Consider the following 19,150-nt stretch of genomic DNA (forward strand, 5'->3'; position numbering starts at 1 on the left):
CTTTTGCTACCAGAGTCCAGCTCCAGCTGAGTTCGGAACTTGCGAAGGGTGCGTGGATGAGGCGCAAAGAGGAAAGAAAGATGGACCACTAGGATTTCATGATCATAATGGACCATGTGGGAAAGCTGTCCGCTTTATTTATACAAAATCAGTCAAACTCTGTCTCAGTCTTTATGTCATGGTCAAGTTGGGAATTTCTAAGGATAATTCTGCCATAGTTTTACCTAGAAACAATAGAAGTTCCTGCTACAATTCTTATCCAACAAATCAATCTTGTATCACAAAGAAAAGGGAATCTAAAGAATGAGGAAAGAATGAAAGCCTAAATGTAGGTCCCTTGATTAGCATAAGGTCAATGGGGACAGCCAAGACAGTAGGAATAATAGAAGGCCCTTTTGCAAGACGCTATCACCGACATTAACCTCCAAGCTCACACTGAGCAAAAGGCCAGCCCCACAGTAGCAAACAATGCCTGGATGGATTAAAATTCTTCCGCAGGGTGGTCCGGTGTCCATGCAAAAGGTGGAGCTGCATTCAGGTGGTTGTAGAGACATCCACCGGGCGGGCCCTGCCTGCAATGAAACAACACTCTTCACCCCTGCATGTTCCCCACATCTACTGCACGGACCCCAACATTTTGCACAGTAAAGGAAATGATCCATATAGTGAAGAAACATCCAACAAAATTGAGGAAAAACTTTGTCAACCCGTCCGACAAACAATGTACTGAATATATCAGCAGCTTAAAATACACGATTCTAGTGTGGTGTGGTGGGTAAAATACTCAACCTCAAAAGAAAATCCCGTTGAGAAATGGGCCAAGCCCTTCACTGAACAGTCTTCAGGACATGCAAATATAGTTCAAGAATACTCAACGTCACTTCACCATCAGGGAAATGTAAATGAAAATCACCAAGTGCTGTCAGAATGGCTGAAATTTAAAACTAAAATGCCAGTGAGGATGAAGGTAACACATACCATTGTGGGGAATGTCAGTTAATGCAGCCACCGTGAAAAAAACAGTGTGGAGATTTCTTGAAAAAGTAGAAACAGACTTAGCACATGATCTGGCAGTCCCACTGCTAGATATACGTCCAGGAGACAGAACGGTAAGGAATCTCAGCACCGTGTTTGTAGCAGCACTGTCCCAACAGCCAGTGTTTGGGACCAGCCAAGGGGTCTGTCATCATACGAATGGGTACAGAAAACGTGGTGTGCATGCACGATGGAATATTATTCAACAAAGAAAGGAAGTCTGCCATTTGCAGCAAATGGATAGATTCCTTATTTACAAATATGCTTTATCAATATCATTACTGTATTATGTGAATGAGATTGATTTCTAAACTTCTACATGCTGATTTAATTTTAATGTCCCTCTTAGAGAAATTCATTTTCATTTTCATAGGTTCCTATTATATGTTGCTTCTTACAAACAATGGATTTTTTTATGTTACAAACCTCCAGCTCATGAAAATTCAGCAAGGTAGGTAATGCATTATTTTCTCTCTCTCTCTTTTTTTTAATGAAGATTTACTTTTTTGAAGGACAGAATGACTGTGGAAGTGCAGGTGAGTCTTCCATCTGCTGCTTCATTCCTTGAATGCCTGCAACAGCCATGTCTGGATGAGGCCAGGCCAGGAGCCTGGAGCACCAGCATGGTCTCCAGTGTGGGTGCGGGGGCCCAGCGTGTTAGCAGGGAGCTGAATTGGAATTAGAACAACTGGGGCTCCGATCAGCTCTCCGATGTGAGGTGTTACTGTAAACCTCCTGCACAACCTTGCTGGCCGCGATGGTGACGGATGGAGTCAGTGAGTCCAGGAATGGAACTGTGGGAGTCCCTGGGGCAGAGCCTCACCGGCTGCAGGACGTGTGGGACGATGGTGTGCACCCTGTGTTCCTGCGAGCTCCGTGAAGCCGAGGAACTGGCTCAGGGAATGTATTCATCCAACATTTTACACCTTCCACGGGCCAGGCCTGTGCTAGGACGTGGGTATAGGACAATATTTAAGCTATGTCGTTTTCCATGGTTATAAAGAAATGAGGAAGTAAAACCTGTTCCCAATAGTGTGGGAAGTGATGCAAACTTAGAAATAAAACCCGAGAACTTGAACACGAGCAGGGGTGTCCAAGCAAGGGGAGGACTCTTTGGGAAAGAAGAATCGTGTTAAATGGAGGTGTGGGGCACGGCGCTCTGTCGGGCAGTCTGGCTGCTGTCTGGACAGGACGTGTGGTCACTTGGCCATTCTGGGGACTAATTTGCATGTGATTTTTTTTTTTTTTTTACTTTGGCACCAAGAAGTGACATTGATGCGGTGTATTTAATTTTTCTTTTTTGATGCAGCAATTGAGAATGTAGACTTTGGTACAGCAAAAAAGGTAAGAAAACTAAAGCATACCGTCCTCCGTAAGCTTACGTTTGATGGAATTGTACGGGAGCGTTTGTGTTTATGATTGATCCACTGGTAGATATTTTAGGGTTTACCATAATTGAACATTTTAGTAATGAATTTAAAAATGAATTTATAACTGATTGTAAACTGATTTTGATGGCATAAATACATGTGTATATTTACACACACACGTAGCATTCTGATTTTTTTTTTAAATTTTGCAGTTACAAGAACAAATCAAATCCAGTTTCATTTCCACTGAAGACTATCATACTCTTGGCTGCCTCAGTCTTGTGGCTGGTGATATAACAAGTGGGGTTCCTGTGGTAATTGGGGTAATTATTTCCATAAAATATTATTTTTTGCTGTCTGAAATGTTTGCTCACCAAACCATGGTCATTTTGTTAAATTAAAATTAATTTGTAATGGAAACAGAAATTTAAGAATTTTGGTCAAACAATCCAACAAGTAAACGTAGATTTCTGTCTTAGAATAAGCATTGCACCTTTATTTTCACTCATCTCTCCCTGGAATTTAGCATTTCTTTTAATTCTGAGTAAAGGCAAAACAACAAAAAACAAAACTGAAAAATTCCAGCTGCAGCAGTGCCCGTGACCGTGTCAGGCAACGGAAACGCAGCTCCTCGCAGTGTTGTTAGACGTGGCGGCCGGGTCAGCCAGCAGGCCGCCGCCGTCGGGGAGAGCCACGGCCGTTGCTGACTGTGCTCAGTGTTTGCTTTTGCTTAGAGTTGCAAGTGGAAGAATGCTAAGTCTTAGATGAGATTAGTGAAAATAAAATGTCTTTTTTTTTTTCCCATTCAGATTCATAGATCCTCAAATCTTGAAATAACCCAAGTTAGAAAGTTGTCCCAGAGAATAAAGTATTCCATTTGCTAACTAAACAAGTTGTAAGTTTGTTATTAGTAAAATGGGAAGCAAGACAAGAATCTGTAAGGAAAAACACAGCTCACTTCGCACCATTGGGAGAACGCGTAGGGCGTCTCTCCTGTTGCCTCTCTGTGCAGTGTCTCCTCTTCTCTTACTATATGACGTTTCAGGATGTCTCATGCTGTTTATGTTACAACAAATTCTGGGAGAAATAGAATTAAAAGATGGTTATTCTTATGCAAAAATTTGCAATTTGATTTTGAATAACTTCTTGTAATGTCTGTTTTCCCTGAACTTTTTTTTTTTTTAATTTATTGGTTTTTACTGGAAGGCAGATTTACAAAGAGAAAAGTCTTCCGACCTTGGTTCACTCCACAAATGGCCTTGATGACCGGAGCTGAGCCTATCTGAAGCCAGGAGCCAGGAGCCTCTTCAGGGTCTCCCACATGGGTGCAGGGTCCCAAGGCCCTGGGCTGTCGTTGACTGCTTTCCCAGGTGGGAAGCAGGGATGCTGGGATCAGAACTGGAGCCCATAGGGGATCCTGGCACATGCAAGGCCACTAGGCTACTGCATTGGGCCTTGGAAGAGGTCTTAAAAATTCCTTCTATGAAAAATAAGGATATATTTTTTAAAAAAAGTTCCTTTTGTCTATGTCTTTAAGGGGAGTTGCATATTTATGATTATTTATTAACAACAGTTTTTCCATTTTCATCTGAAACTAAGATAGGAATTGATAAAAACTGGTTGGGCTTATGTAGGTATGAATATTTTCAACTTAATGATATGTACAGTTTAACCTGTGTCTGCTCTGAAGAAGATTGAGAGCTAAGCCGAGTTCCGCTGACGTTGCTATTCCAGGGCAGTGGTCGCTGTGCTTTCTCCCAGTGGGAACTGGATGCTTCCACAGCGGGAATGACAGTTAAGAACTTTACAGATGCAGAGATTATTCAAGGTAAAATAAATGAGCTCCTTTTGGTAATTATTAGTTTCAATGTTCATGTCAGTGTATTTAGACCGGCCTATGGGCCATTTTACAGTAATTTTATTTTCGTTTTTGCTTATTTTATTTTATTGAAGAGATGGACAGAGGTAGACAGACAGATGTCTCCACTTCCTGGTTCACTGTGACAGCGCCTGCAACAGCTGGGGCGAGTCAGTCTTCGCACATGAAAGTTGGGGAATCCAGCTGTTTGAAATTCAGCTGCTGCTTCCTGGGGTCCGCACTGGCAGGAAGCTAGAAATGGAGTTGCACCTGCTTGTGTTAAGAGCTACGACAAGCACCCTCCCCTCGTGAACTTCTCAAAGAACCTTGAACTTGTTCTGCGGATTTTGTGGCTGTGAACCCTCAGATTGGGGCTTTACATTCTAGTGTTCACCGTAGAATTAAGGCAGAAATCAATGAAACAGGAATTTTTTATGTAGCTGCCGTTCTGCCTTGGCGTAATGTGAGTTTGCTCTGAGCATGGCTCTCACTGTCTTCCTTTCCTTTGTAGGTGCCAAGAAGTTCCAGCTGATAGACAATCTGCTCTTTGTCCTTGACACTGATGTATGTTTCTGATTTTTCTGCTTCTGTATTTTGACTCATTACTGTATTTAACAACAAAACATTAACATCCTTGCAAAGATTGCCACTGTCTTGAGAACCAGACGTGATTGCCGTATGAATATGAGAACATCTCATGAGATGTAGACACGTGGCCGTTCAGATGTGTCATGGGAATGTGTCTCTTGCAGTTGCTGCTGAGCATCTGGGACAGTTTCTCCCTGACTCCCGTGTGGAACTGGCCCTCTCTTCTCATAGAGGACTTTGTCCTCAGCACCGAGGCGGACGTTCCTTCCTCAGTGACACGGTAGGTGGCAGCTTCTGCTGCTTGCGGTCCCCCCCCCCCCGTTAGCAGGCCTCCATTTGTCATGTTGTAGGTTGTAAACAACATCGTGGGAAAGGGTGACAGAGTGATGACCCAGTGTCATTGCCCAGTTCATTGGAGATAAATAGGTGACAGGACTCCCAAGTCATTGCATTGTAGAGATCGTGCCATGAATTGCAGAAGGAGAATCTGTCGTGTTTGTATAAACCCATTTCAAATTCTGCACAAGAATACCTGGTGTCTTATGCTGGGTAAAAGTCGTTTGGTTTACTGACGTCCTCTTTTCTCTTTCCAGGCAAGGCCTCACAAATCTCAAGTTAGTGGCTCTGACAGCCACGGCTCATCAGGAGGTATTGGAGAGCTGTTTGCATGCTTGTCCGCATTCTCTGTTAGAAGGTGCTTTGATACAGAAGTTGGTGCTCACGACATGTCGATGCACAAGATTCTCAGCCAGTCAGCACTCTCCTGACCAGCTTGTTAAACACATACAATTCTCAACTCCCATTTTAGACACAGCATTTCAGCAATCAAAGATGTATATTAAAGTGTGGGTGACGGATGGGTGTTGGTAAGGCAGCAGTGAGGACGCTGGCGCTTCGTCCAGCCTCTGGGAGGTAGCAGGTGGTGGGTGGCTTGAGGACTCAGCTCTCTGCCGCTTGCTCTGCATGCATGGAGTTCCCACACCTGACGTCAGCCTGGCCCGGTCTGGGGTGGTATGTGAGTCTTTCTGTCTCTCTGCCTTTTTTTTTTTTTTAAGATTTATTTATTTTATTACAAAGTCAGATATACAGAGAGGAGGAGAGACAGAGAGGAAGATCTTTCATCTGATGACTCACTCCCCAAGTGAGCGCACCGGCCGATGCTTTGCCGATCCGAAGCCACGATCCAGGAGCTTCTTCTGGGTCTCCCACACAGGTGCAGGGTCCCAAAGCCTCGACTACTTTCCCAGGCCACAAGCAGAGAGCTGAATGTGAAGTGGAGCTTCTGGTATTAGAACTGGCGCCCATATGGAATCCCGGGGCGTTCAAGGCGAGGACTTAACCCGCTAGGCCACGCCGCCGGGCCCCTCTCTGCCTTTTAAATAAATTTTTTCAACAACGTCTAGAAGAAAGTGTTTATTACAGTGGCTCTTAGCCCTGGCTCTAAAGATGTACACTCCCCTTAAGTGGAAATCTTAGAGTGGATATCAGGTGTATGCATTTTCACTCAGCAAAATTAAAAAAGATAGAACTTAGTTTTCCATGGGAGATTTGACATAATGGTTAACCTGGCTGTTGTGTTTTGTTTTTGGCTGTATACTGAGTGTCTTAATATATACTCTTGTTTGTGTTTTGATGGATTAGTTTAATGAATTAGTTGCTGTTTTATTTTCCTTAGATGAAAAGTCTGGGGGTTTATTCATTACCCACAATGGAAATTCTATATTCTTTGGAAGTATCCAGTATTTCTTCTTTGGTTCAAACAGGAATTAGCACAGTAAGTTTATGCCTATATTTTTAAAAAATACTTTGATTAAAACAATTTTTAAGAATAACCAAGCGTGGGTGAAATCTAATGAAAGACATGGATGCTTCTCCAGTTTATAACCATATTACTAACAGAAGTCCTCAGATATGCTTACTTGCTCAAGGTCAGTCTTTATATATAAAAAATAATAGCTCAAAAAACATAATACCTCAATAAATGTTACGTGTCTGCTTATTCAACTTTCTTGGGTCTCGTTAAGTAATAGCAGATGAAAATTCGTTTGAGGGTTACTGCTCTTCTTTTTAAACTAAACTCTTAAAAATAATCTTACCATATTTGTTAATTTCTATCTTTACATGCAAAAGTGATGTTTTTCCAAATCATTTGGAAATTACTTGCAGGCATCATGACCTGTCACCTCTAAATGCTTTATTCAGCTGGTGGCTCTTAAGAATTTACAATCTTTACCACACTACAATTCTTCTTACCACAGTAAGAGAACTTGTTTGTACACTATCATTTTGAAATGTGTCTTTCATATTTTATCAATTATACTGATTGCTTTAAAGCAGTATATATTTTTTCATTATCCAAGAATTAGTCAAGGACACCTCATTGCATCTGGTTACCATGGTTGTGAGGCAGTCCATTCTAGACTCTTCCCCCAGGCTGCATTTTTTAGGAGTTTTCACCAGTGCATTTTTGGATCTAGATTCATGTATAGAGTTTTGTTTTTTTTTTTTTTTTTAAAGATTTATTTTTATTATTATTTTTCATTGGAAAGGCGGATATACAGAGAGGAGAGACAGAGAGGAAGATCTTCCATCCAATGATTCACTCCCCAAGTGAGCGCAACGGGCCGATACTATGCCGATCCGAAGCCAGGAGCCTCTTCCGGGTCTCCCACGCGGGTGCAGGTTCCCAAAGCTTTGGGCCGTCCTCGACTGCTTTCCCAGGCCACAGGCAGGGAGCTGAAAGGGAAGTGGGGCTGCCGGGATTAGAACCGGCGCCCATATGGGCTCCCGGGCGTGAAAGGCGAGGACCTTTAACCACTTGCGCCACCGCGCCGGGCCCTAGAGTTTTGTTACAAGTGTGGCTTAGGCAATGCTGTGTCCTAATACCATCACAGGAAGGCCCTCATGCTATCCAGTTGTCTTGTTACCGCTGGTGTTAAATTTTATCACCCGATTAAATTTTCTAAATTTTTCTGTATATATTTTTATAAGTGGTAAGGAATCTGTATGAATTTTTTTGATAGTATGGGAATATCCTTTCCCCGGTGGTTTTAAATCCACCAATGGATAATTCTAGTCTGAAGCATTTGCTTTTATAGTAATTGTAAAAAACATTCTGTTCATATTTGGATTTTAATCATGTTTTTGTTATCGTAGGATACCATATACCTGCTAGAAGGAATTTGCAAAAATGATCCAGAGTATGTTGTTTTGTTTTATCTGACGGGTTATTAAAATTTGGGTAATGATATTGGGTGGCACATGCACTTACAGTGGTCTTTTTTTTCCAGGCTGCCTGAAGGCTCCGTCTCTGTTTTAGTACTCAGATATCTCACAGAAGCTTTACCAGAGAACAGGTAACTTCTCATTTTCTTTTAAATTTTCCTTGTCAACAAGATGCTGTAATTCCCCCACTATTCAACATTTATTGAAACTTGCCTTCCAACCGACAGATTGAGCCGGTTACTTCACAAGCACAGGTTTTCCGAAGCTGAGCACTTCGCCCTTCAGTTTGGCCTGGACGTGGAGGTACCATCCGAGTGTTGTTGTATCCACTGTAGAGGCAGTTGATGCGGCTGAGGCCAAGGAGGCAGGCATGTAGACTGTGATTAGAGCTTAGTGCATCAGGGCGGCCCCCGGTGAAGGAGTGGCGTAGGGAGACGTCCAAGAGACCTCGTTGACATTAGATCTCGAAGGTGTTGAGGGTCATGTGGGATGGAAAGAGGGTTCCAGGCCCAAGAACACAGATAAGGTGAGGGGGGTTCCATTGCTGCCCGCCATGCCTGCTGATTGCGTAGGACTGGCATGAGGTTGGTGCAGGTCAGGGGGCAGAGTGGTGCTGATGTGGAGCAGGGGTCGGGAGGCCCCATCCTAGACGAGGGCATTGAAATCATATTGTGCGGTGGTGGGAAGCCACTGCCAGTTTAAGCAGGTAGTGTCCTATGTGGGTTGTTACGTTGGACAGAAGGAGGTCTTTTGGAAAGTGATAAATCAAGAGGTACAAGGACCATCAGAAGAAGCTTTCTCTGGGGGAGCCGGAGCCAGCCCAGTGACGTGAGGATGTCTCAGAGAGGGTGGCAGGTCAGAGATGCGCAGGCCAGGTTGAGTGCTGTGGACAGGCCTGGAGCACTCGGGATTCGTGAGCGGGACTCTAGCTCAGCGTTGACGCTGAGGGCTGACGGCAGCACCTCACAAGCACGTGCGGGCTGCGAGGCAGAGCTTTGTGAGAACTGGATGTGAGAAATCTGGCAAAACGGGAGTGTCTCGTTGGGAGTGACCTGAGCCGACTGACGCTGACGATGGTCCAGGTGTCGGGAGTGAGCCAAGAGGTGGAGGATCAGAGCCTTGGTTTTCTGTAACTCCACTTTCAATTACACAAATCTTTAAAAAAAAAATTACTTCTAGACATTTGGAGATTTACCTTTTATTTTCAAAATAGTTTATCTTATGTAATTTGCTATGAAAATATTTTATCCTTAAATATTATCATGGTAAAAAATTGCTTCCATTGTGTTATTTGTATCACAGCTTGTTTATAAGGTGAAGTCTAACGATATATTGGAGAAACTGGCTCTGAGTTCTGTGGACGACGAGCAGAATGAATGGCAGCAGCTGGTCCGGGAAGCGAAGGAGAACCTCCATAAAATTCAGGTATGTTCTTACGCTTGCTGAGTCCTGAGGCTGCTGCGTGGGTCAAGGGGAAGCTGTCTCACTCTGTCTGGCGTTTGTGAAACAGGATGATGAATTTGTGGTTAATTACTGCTTGAAGGCTCAGTGGATTACATATGAAACAACCCAGGAGATGCTCAATTATGCCAAAACCAGGGTAAGTTGCACTTTTTTTGTTTTTTTTTTTTTTTTCCAGAAAAATCTGCATTGATCTCACATGATGCTACCAACCCAAATACATCTTTTGCCGCCGATTGTCTTTGCGTACTGAGACAACGTACACGCTGTACAGTTCACTCAGTGATTCACTGGGTTGTGCAGCCATTTAGCACAGTCGATGTTAGAACTTTGTCACTGTCCTGGAAAGAAACCCTGTACTGCAGTTGTTCCTGTGTGTCAGTCCCAGTGACCTGCCTGTGCTGGCCGGTCGCAGGCGGACTCGTACGGTCTGTGTCCTCTGTGTCGGGCGTGTTTCCCTCGGCGGGGATGCTCTGTGGGGAAGTGTGTCCAGCACGATCTTTCTTTTCGTTGCCAAAGCACTCCATTGTATGATGCATAGACTGCGTTCTGCTTCTTGGTCTATCCAAGAAGCCAAGCTTCTCGGCTGTGTTTTCCTAGATTTTTATTATTTTAAAATACATGCAATGTAAACTTTGCCATCTTGCAATTTTCAAATTTCATGGAATTAAATGCATTCGTGTGTCGGGCCCCCATTAGCTCCATCTGCAGAACTCTTCATCCTCTAAAACTGAGACCCAGTAAGCACACCCAGCCACTGCCTGTCCCGCCTTCTCCAGCCCCGGCACCCACCTTTCTAAGTAACTCACACGGAGTGCAGTCTGGCGTGTCTGTTCTGGGGACTCTGCTCACTTTTCATCATGTTGTCAGGGTTTGCCAGTGTAGACTCGCTCCGAATTTCCCTCCATCGGAAGGCTGTGTGTGCACAGCACACGCGCGTCAGGATGCCTTTGTCGGCCGCCCACGCTTGGGTTGCTTCTGCACGCGGGCTGCTGTGGGTGGTGCTGCGGTGAGCATAACTGTACAGGGACCTTGTGGAGTTCTCACTTCCAGCCTTTTTGAGTGGAATTGCTGGATCACACGGCAGTTGTTTTTAACTTTCTGATGAATCATCAGCTTTGGTTGCTGTACCATTTTTACATTTGCAGCAATAATGCATAAATAAGAGCTCCAGTTTCTGCACATCCTTGTCATGTACTTGCTGTTTCTGTTTTGACAGTCGCCATCATGATGATTTTGAGTGGAGTGTAGAATTGAAGTGTTTCATAGACCTTACAGCAAACTTCTTTTTTTTTCTATTGCAGTAATATGCCATTTTGTAATAGCTTTTCTTCAGTGAGCTATGAGTACAACTAGTTACTTTCGTTAAAGTTAAGGTATAAAGGACAAGCAAAATGTTATGCGCTGTTTTCTTACCATGTTTTTTTCCTTTTTTCAAAAAGCTTTATTTAAAAACTATTATATATTTTCATTTTAGACTTAAATATATTTTCTAAATGAGTTTTTCCCATTAATCACAGAAAATGCATTTTAAGAAAAGTCTGTTTCTTGTTGTTGACCCTTAGCTTCTGAAGAAGGAGGACAGAACCGTCCCTGTGGATTCTGACGGCTTGATGGAGGTGGGCGCCTTGCACGTGTGTGTCATGACATGTCTTTCCATTCAAGATACGTTTGTTTCTTCAAGATATCATTTTGTACCCGTTCCCTTACCTGTAAAATTGGACTGTTGATAATATTTAGCTCGTGGGGTCGTCATTGAAGTCACAGAATGTGATGCCTGAGAATGCCGGGCTGCGTGATGGCCTTTGCCTGATACCGAGATGTAATTAATGATGATCATGATGCCGCAACTAAGCACATACTCATTGAAATTCTCAGAGTTCGTGCTTCATGCATTCCAACCAAGGCTGGCTATGAGAGCGTTTCTAAATCAGTGTCCAAAGTGATTTCAAACGGTACTTTCAGTTAAAGTCCATCTTTGTAGTGTAATATGATTAGAAATATTTTTATTATTTGTTTTATATACGAGCTAAGCAGGGGTAGTCATGGTATACCGTGGACTTGACAGCACTAGGAGGGTGTGTAAGACTCCTGAGGCGGAGTGCCCGACTCGGAGAGGTTTGATTTTGCTGTTATTGTGTGCTAAGGCTAGCTCACCCACATCTGCTCCTAGGTGCTCAGGGCTCATGCAAAGCTGACGACATTTTATGGAGCATTTGGACCAGAAAAATTCAGGTGTGTGCGTTTCATTCTTTTTAGTTTTTTTTTTAAAGATTTATTTATTTTTATTGGAAAGTCAGATACACAGAGAGAGGAGAGACAGAGAGGAAGATCTTCTGTCTGCTGATACACCCCCCAAGCGGACACAATGGCTGGAGCTGAGCTGATCCGAAGCCAGGAGCTTCATCTGGGTCTCCCACGTGGGTGCAGGGTCCCAAGGCCTTGGGCCGTGCTTCAGTGCGTTCCCAGGACGCAACTGGAATAGAAGCCGGGCTGCTGGGATTAGAACTGGCGCCCATATGGGATCCTGGTGCATTCAAGGCAAGGACTTTAGCTGCTAGGCTATCACGTCAGGCCCGCTTTTCATTCTTAATTTTTAGATTATGGGTTAGATATGCACTTAGAATGTCACAAAATATAATATTGCTTTGGGTAAATTTGTGGTTTTAGGGTCTCAGGGGTCAAATAATAGAACATTTTATGTTTCTGAATAAAAAATTGGCTCGGCATCCTTAAGGTGTTAGCACAGGTCTTCATACCTTTGCTCATACTGTGATGTAACATTTTGTTTTGTTTGTTTTCATTTTATTTACATGCACAGTAATTGAAGAAGATTCTGTGAGACTAGTTAGTGGTGCCGGAGCAAGGTGGTGGGAGTTCTGAGTCTGGGATAAGAGGCACACTTGTTCTGTATCCTGTCATCTTTGGAGGTGTTTTGTTTAATTTTATGAGGGGGGAATTGGTTAAATTCATAATGATGTGTGTGTACAAAATATAAACCAAGTTTTTAAAAAACTACTTATTTTTTTCTTGGTCTTACCCCTCAGTGGTAATTCTTGGATTGAGTTTCTGAATAACGAAGACGAGCTTAAAGATATCTTCATACAGCTGAGGGAAGGAAAGCTCGCCTGCGCGCAGTATCTCTGGCTGAGACACCGGGTAACGCGTGCTGCCGTCTGCTTCTCTTCCTCACTGCCCGCTCCTCCTGCCGCAGCTGATTGCATCACAGGCCCTGTCAGGCTGACTAGGGAGAGGCTATTTCCACAAAGATGCTCCTTGAAGTAGCTTTCTAGTATAAGAAGTCTTTGACTTTTGGGGAGGTTGTCTGTTTAAACTTGATGGATAAATCTTAATTTGTCGCTTACTGTGTCATTTAGGCCAACTTTGAAAGCAGGTTTGATGTGAAAATGCTTGAGAACTTGCTCAACTCTATTCCTATGCCAGTCTGCCTGCAGAAGCTCTGTCCCTGGCTTCGAAACGACGTGATCCCGTTTGTGAGGAGGGTCATCCCCGCAGGACAGGTGAGTCCCCTGCTGCAGTGCTCCCCTCACGGGCGGTTGTGCTCTCCACGGTTACACCCTGGGGAAGCCACAGTGACAGCCGTCAGTTCTTTCTACGTGTCTGCTTTAAAAGACGATCGTGTAGGGTTTGTTTTTTGTTGTTGTTGTTTGTTTGTTTTGTTTTCATTATTTCAGTGGGTCTTCATCTGTAGTTTTATTTTTAAATAATTAATCTATTTCAGAAAATTCTCGCAAAATGGTTGGAGCAAGCAGCCAGGAACCTTGAGCTGACTGATAAGGTAATATCCGTGCAATGACCATGAAAGAGCTCTTCCCCTAACCACGCAACGTGTTGTTCACGGCCTGTGATATTTTCTTAAAGGCAAACTGGCCGGAAAACGGACTTGAGTTGGCAGAGGTGTTTTTCGCAGCAGACAAAACGGCTGAGTTGGGATTAGCATCTGCTTGGCACTGGATTTCTTTGGTATGGTATAGTAAGATTCCTAGTAATGAAATAGTTTGCTTATGTAAGAGGGTTTGTCTACAGATTTGTAGAGAAAGTTTCTGGAATTATGTCCACTTGTGTTTTTAACCCACAGTCTCCCTTCCTGATGTGCCTGTTCTAGCATGACCCTATCCTGATGGACTGTTTCCTCCTCGGGAACGGTTCCAAGCAGAAACAACATAGCCTTATTCTGAGTAGTGTAGTTGAGATCTTCTGACACAGCATTGTGTAACCCTTTGGGAGACAAATAATACACCAGGCTTGGTCCTTCAGAGACTGTCATCCAGGTCTGCTTAAACTGGGGAGTCACTCCCTGAGCCAACTGCATTTCTTAGATGTTCCATCATTATGACTGACACGTCAGGTCCTTTTTTAAGGATTTATTTATTAATTATTTTGAAAGACAGAATGACAGGAATCTTTGGCCTGCTCATTTTCTCTTAGAACTCGCAGAGCAGCCAGGACTGGGCAAGGCCTAGCGTGGGGGCCAGGAGTTCCTCCCTCGTCTCACATGGCTGGTGGGACTGCGGTGCTTGAGCGCCCGCTGCGGCTTCCCCGAGGCGGCAGCTGGAAGCCGTAGGAAGCAGAGCAGTGGCATGTGGACACTCCAGGGCAGCTCTGCCCCTGGGCATTATTTTTTTAAATCAAATTATACAAGTTCTGAGATTTTTATTTTTAAAGATTTGTATTATTTATTTGAAATACAGAGTTACAGAGAGAAGAAGAGCTAGAGAGAGAGAGAGAGATCTTCCACATTCTGAGTCACTCCCCAAATAGTCACAACAGCTGTGGCTAGGCCACGTGAAAAGCAGGAGCTTCATCCGGGTCTTTCACAGGACGCAAGAACTCAAGCCGTTTGCCACTGCTTTCCGGACATATTAGCAGGGAGCTGGACCAAAAGTGGAGCAGCAGGGGCTTGAACCTGGGCTCACATAGCATGCTGCTAGCTGCAGTGATGCTGGTTTTGCAAGTGGCAGCTTATCCCATTACACCAAACAATAGTAAGAGGAAGGTGTTTATATGAAATTTGAGAGTCCGGAGCTGAATTATTTATTTGATGTTTAAAGATATTTACTTATTTTTATTGAGAAGGCAGATACACAGAAGAAACAGACAAACATCTTGCATCTACTGGTTCACTCCCTGAGTAGCCGCAGCGGCTGGAGCTGAGCCGATCTAAAGCCAACAGCTAGAAGCCTCTTCTGGGTCTTCCACATGGGTGCAGGGTCCCAAGGCTTTGGATCATCTTCTACTGCTTTCCCAGGCCACTGGCCGGGAGCTGGAAGGGAAGTGGAGCAGGAGGGAGACAAACCGATACCCACATGGAATCCCGGCACAAGTGGGTTGTATCTTTTGGCTACCATTCGCCGGGCCCGTCATTCTTCTGTTTTAAGAAAATGTTTGGGGCCCAGCACGATGGCACAGTGGTTAAGGTCCTCGCCTTGCAAGCCCGGGATCCCATATGGGCGCCAGTTCTAATCCCGGCAGCCCGGCTTCCCATCCAGCTCCCTGCCTGTGGCCTGGGAAAGCAGTAGAGGACAGTCCAAAGCTTTGGGACCCTGCACCCGCGTGGGAGACTCGGAAGAGGCTCCTGGCTTTGGATTGGCTCAGCCCTAGCTGTTGCGGCCACCTGGGGAGTGAATCATTGGACAGAACATCTTCCTCTCTGTCTCTCCTCTCTTTTTATCTACCTTTCCAATAAAAATAAAATAAATCTTTTTTAAAGAAAAGAAAGCGTTTGATGAGAATGCCTAATTTAGTTTGTGACAATGATCTGGGTTGCCTAATGACAGGAAGTCTTCTGAGAAGTGCATCCTTAAGTGGTTTCATGAAGCATGTGTCAGATTGACACACATCTAGGTGTCCTGGCCTGCTGGCTGACCTCACTAGAGCAGAGGAGGGTCTGCCGTGACACACGTGTTCTACCACAGACCAACGTGATCATGTACAGGAGAGGCAGTGTGCGGATCGGTTGTGTGCTGTGTATTCCCATACCGGAACGTGGTCCTGTTGCTGTGAAGTACATTGTTTTACATTGAGTTTTACCAGTTTGAGAAATTGTGGTTTTGGTTTATAATTTCAACAATAATGCAGAGAGGTACGGAATGTGGGTCATTTGATTGTGTATTTGGATTCTGAGAAAATACTAATATGCTTTTGCTATTGAATTTTTAAAATATCCACTGAGAGTCAGAGAATGACAGCTTGACAGAACTCTCCGTTGGCCCCCTCCCCGAAGGCGCGCAGTAGCCAGGGCTTGGCTAGGAGCGGGGATGCAGGCCAGCTGGTGGCAGGGACCTGGTCGCTGGAGCCATTGTCACTGCTGCCCGGGCGGCGTTAGGTGGAAGCAGTCAGGAGCCCCGCTGAGCACAGTTACTCCTGTGTGGCCAGTGTGAAGCAGGTGTCCCAAACTTTAGGCTGATTCATTGCCCCCCTTTTTAAACGGGATTCTGATGTGTGTTAATTTGTAGCAGGTAGTTTTGGTTGAAGTTCTACAACATTTAAAATTAAGTTGTCTTAGAACTTGAGATTTCCTCTTTACCCACATCATCATGGTCATTTCTGACTCTCTCTCACGCTCTTATTTCATGTCCTTAACAGTTAATGCACTTTTGTTTGTTTTAGAAGGATTATCAGGACACTGAGGAAGTGTGTCAGTTACATACCTTAGTGAATAACTTGCGGGAATTGATCACCTTACACAGGAAATACAACTGCAGATTGGCTCTCTCTGATTTTGAGAAGGTAAAGGTTCTTCAACATTATGTTGTTTGTTGTATCCAGTTATGGCTCTTCGAGGTTTTATTTACGCCGTATCTTTTCTGTTGTCCAGGAAAATACTACCACCATCGTGTTCCGGATGTTTGATAAGGTGCTGGCCCCAGAACTTATCCCGTCCGTCTTGGAGAAGTTCATACGGGTCTACATGCGGGAGCATGACCTGCAAGAGGAGGAACTCCTCCTGCTGTACATAGAGGTGACTTTTCCCGTCGAGCTGGTCTCGGTCTGTGCTCAGGGTCTACCCTTGGCCCTTGGCCTGTGCAGGGGCGGCACAGCGTGGGTTAGCTATGGCTGACTGACAGGACCCTGGGCCACTTTCTGCAAAGGGCTGTTGTGAACTAAGATCCCGAGCTCCAGCAGTGGCAGCAGCTCTTTCTCTGTGGTCGGTAATGTGCTGCAATAAATTAGCTGCAGAATGTTCCAGAATGTATATCTTAGCTTTCATGTGCCACATACAACTGACCCTAAAACTTTTAGCAATTTTGTGGAGTTTTTTTTTGGCAGTTGTTCAACATTCATGCCTGATTAAAAAGCAGTTTTTGTTTTTAACATGAAATTTATTTACTGGTGTCTATGTATGTTATCGTATGGTTTTAGCAGTTTTCAATTTTTCAAAGCGCATGTGTCTGCTGCTTCTTAGGACTTACTGAAGAGGTGCAGCTCCAAGTCTACGTCGCTTTTTGAAACGGCGTGGGAAGCGAAAGCCATGGCCGTGATCGGGTGTTTGTCTGACACAGATGTGAGTGTGAGCACCCGCTGGCTTCCCCAGGGCACATCGGGTCGTTTCTGAAAGAATATGGGGCAGGAGGACTACCCATAATTCCAGTGTAAGAGATGAAAAGTGAAAGATTTCTCATTCCACTTCCAGAAAGACGTCCATGGAAAAGTGGACGCATCTCTCTCCAGGCTATTCTGTTTACACTAGCCTGGGGATATTTTTTGTATGTTGCTGGTAGGCCTTTATTTTAGCTTCACATTGCCATTAGCCATTATTGTATAATATCAAAATTACGAAGAATATTTTGGAACAGACTGTATGATTTAACTTCGGTAAAGAGAGTGCTTTTCTGAAGTTTTCTAACTGATGATTTCTTATTTGTAACGTATATGCAAGACAGACTGACAGGGAGGGGGAAAGAGAAAGAAACCTTTCTGTCTGAATTCACTGGCCTCACCCCAAATGCCTGCAGCAGTCAGGAGCCACAGGCTTTGTCCCGGCCTCCCATATGGGTGGCAGGCACTTCAGGCACCTGCGGGTTAGCTGCTGCTCCCCGGGCATGTGAGCTGGAAGGCGGCTCAGCAACATCAGTTACTGGGCCTTGAAGCAGGTGTTCTGGACTGGGGCCTCCCCAGCCGTGTCCCGACCTTGTGCACCACAGTGCCTGCCTCCCCGCTTGTTGAGAGTGAACTGGGTTGGAGGATGACTGCCACGTGAGGGATGCACTGCCCTGCCCGTCAGCACTCTCCTGGATGTGCGTCTGGGGGCCGGCCTTCACCCACGCGCATCCCCCTTTGCAGCTGATATTTGACGCTGTGCTCAAGATAATGTATGCAGCCGTGGTTCCCTGGAGTGCAGCTGTGGAACAGCTGGTCAAACAGCACCTGGAAATGGCCCATCCCAAGTAAGACTCGCCCGCCAGTTTTCTGTGCAATACGCACATGCATTTTGACTTGATGTTCTCTTAGCTTTTTATGTCCATTGACTGTGTCCAATAGCATTTCATAAAAAGGAGAATTCAAACTAACATCAGTAAACTTGCTTTTAGAGTCAAGTTACTGCAGGAAAGTTACAAACTAATGGAGATGAAAAACCTTCTACGAGGCTATGGCATAAGAGAGGTGAACCTCCTGAACAGTGAAGTAATGGTGAGTGCACCCCCAGAACTTCTCTTCCTCTGGGCGTCTCCAGGACGCTGTGGGAAACCCAGGCTCCCGTGTCGTGAAGGCGTAGCAGAGCTGTGTTCTGTAGCTCTGGCGTCCAGTTGCCTGTTGTTGTTAAGGACAATAAGCAGTAAATGGAAAAGCTACAAGAGAAGGACAAGACCGTCATGAGACTCAGAATCGAAACTGTCCTTTAACTTTTCACACAGCTGAGTTTTTGCTGCCTTCTTTAAATTTTACAGCTGCTCAGTCTTATGAGCAAATGGTCTCTGGTTCCCTGATGTGTCCTAACCTGGTGCTGTCTGTGTTTCAGAGGGTGGTCAGATACATTCTCAAACAGGATGCTCCGTCCTCACTGGAAGATGCGTTAAAGGTGGCCCAAGGATACAGGTTGTCTGGTGATGAAATCTACAGTCTACGAATCATTGACCTGATTGATAGAGAACAGGTATGTTTGTATTTGCTTTATTTATTTTATTTTTTTAAGATTTATTTATTTTTTGGAAAGTGTTAGAGAGGGAGAGGCAGAGAGGGAACTTGTGTCCACTGATGCATTCCCCAAATGGCAACAGGGCCAAGGCTGAGCTGGGCCAAAATCAGAAACCTTGAGTGTCTTCTGGGTCTCCCACGTGGTTACAGGGGCCCACGCACCCGAGCCTGCCTCTGCTGCCTTCCCGGGCCCTCAGCAGGGAGCCGGGGCAGAAGCAGAGCAGCGGGCTCTTGACCCAGCGCACGGATGGGATGGCATGTGGCCACCTTGCTTGTGATAGCATAATACTAGCCTCTCTCCGGTTTGTTTTTGCTTTTAAGTGTCTTTATATGATTTTATGACAATGGACATGCCATTTATTTTGTTGCTTGCAATCCTCAAAAATGAAATTCTCAGATTTTAAAAACACTGAACCATAACCTGTTCATTTTTAAATAGAAAAGAAAAAGGTTGTAT

The 19,150-nt window shown here is 44.6% G+C and overlaps 1 protein-coding gene across 1 annotated transcript in view; it reads left to right on the forward strand.

The window, feature by feature from the left end:
* KNTC1 (kinetochore associated 1) overlaps nucleotides 1–19,150 on the forward strand; it is a 58,386-nt gene that overhangs the window by 5,767 nt on the left and 33,469 nt on the right. Inside the window, exons 5-29 of the mRNA XM_040987077.1 lie at nucleotides 1,409–1,486; nucleotides 2,345–2,379; nucleotides 2,618–2,728; nucleotides 4,140–4,233; nucleotides 4,775–4,827; nucleotides 5,016–5,131; nucleotides 5,445–5,499; nucleotides 6,527–6,625; nucleotides 8,008–8,051; nucleotides 8,142–8,207; nucleotides 8,304–8,379; nucleotides 9,379–9,501; nucleotides 9,587–9,676; nucleotides 11,103–11,156; nucleotides 11,711–11,772; nucleotides 12,585–12,696; nucleotides 12,915–13,058; nucleotides 13,280–13,336; nucleotides 13,420–13,521; nucleotides 16,168–16,287; nucleotides 16,376–16,519; nucleotides 16,964–17,062; nucleotides 17,842–17,945; nucleotides 18,090–18,189; nucleotides 18,518–18,652. Coding sequence (XP_040843011.1) covers nucleotides 1,409–1,486; nucleotides 2,345–2,379; nucleotides 2,618–2,728; nucleotides 4,140–4,233; nucleotides 4,775–4,827; nucleotides 5,016–5,131; nucleotides 5,445–5,499; nucleotides 6,527–6,625; nucleotides 8,008–8,051; nucleotides 8,142–8,207; nucleotides 8,304–8,379; nucleotides 9,379–9,501; nucleotides 9,587–9,676; nucleotides 11,103–11,156; nucleotides 11,711–11,772; nucleotides 12,585–12,696; nucleotides 12,915–13,058; nucleotides 13,280–13,336; nucleotides 13,420–13,521; nucleotides 16,168–16,287; nucleotides 16,376–16,519; nucleotides 16,964–17,062; nucleotides 17,842–17,945; nucleotides 18,090–18,189; nucleotides 18,518–18,652 — 2,273 coding nt within the window. The remainder of the gene's footprint in view (nucleotides 1–1,408; nucleotides 1,487–2,344; nucleotides 2,380–2,617; nucleotides 2,729–4,139; nucleotides 4,234–4,774; nucleotides 4,828–5,015; nucleotides 5,132–5,444; nucleotides 5,500–6,526; nucleotides 6,626–8,007; nucleotides 8,052–8,141; nucleotides 8,208–8,303; nucleotides 8,380–9,378; nucleotides 9,502–9,586; nucleotides 9,677–11,102; nucleotides 11,157–11,710; nucleotides 11,773–12,584; nucleotides 12,697–12,914; nucleotides 13,059–13,279; nucleotides 13,337–13,419; nucleotides 13,522–16,167; nucleotides 16,288–16,375; nucleotides 16,520–16,963; nucleotides 17,063–17,841; nucleotides 17,946–18,089; nucleotides 18,190–18,517; nucleotides 18,653–19,150) is intronic.

The sequence above is a fragment of the Ochotona curzoniae genome, unplaced genomic scaffold (genome assembly GCF_017591425.1).
Source record: "Ochotona curzoniae isolate NIBS_2020 unplaced genomic scaffold, NIBS_Ocur_1.0 contig_46, whole genome shotgun sequence".
NCBI classification, from domain to species: domain Eukaryota; kingdom Metazoa; phylum Chordata; class Mammalia; order Lagomorpha; family Ochotonidae; genus Ochotona; species Ochotona curzoniae.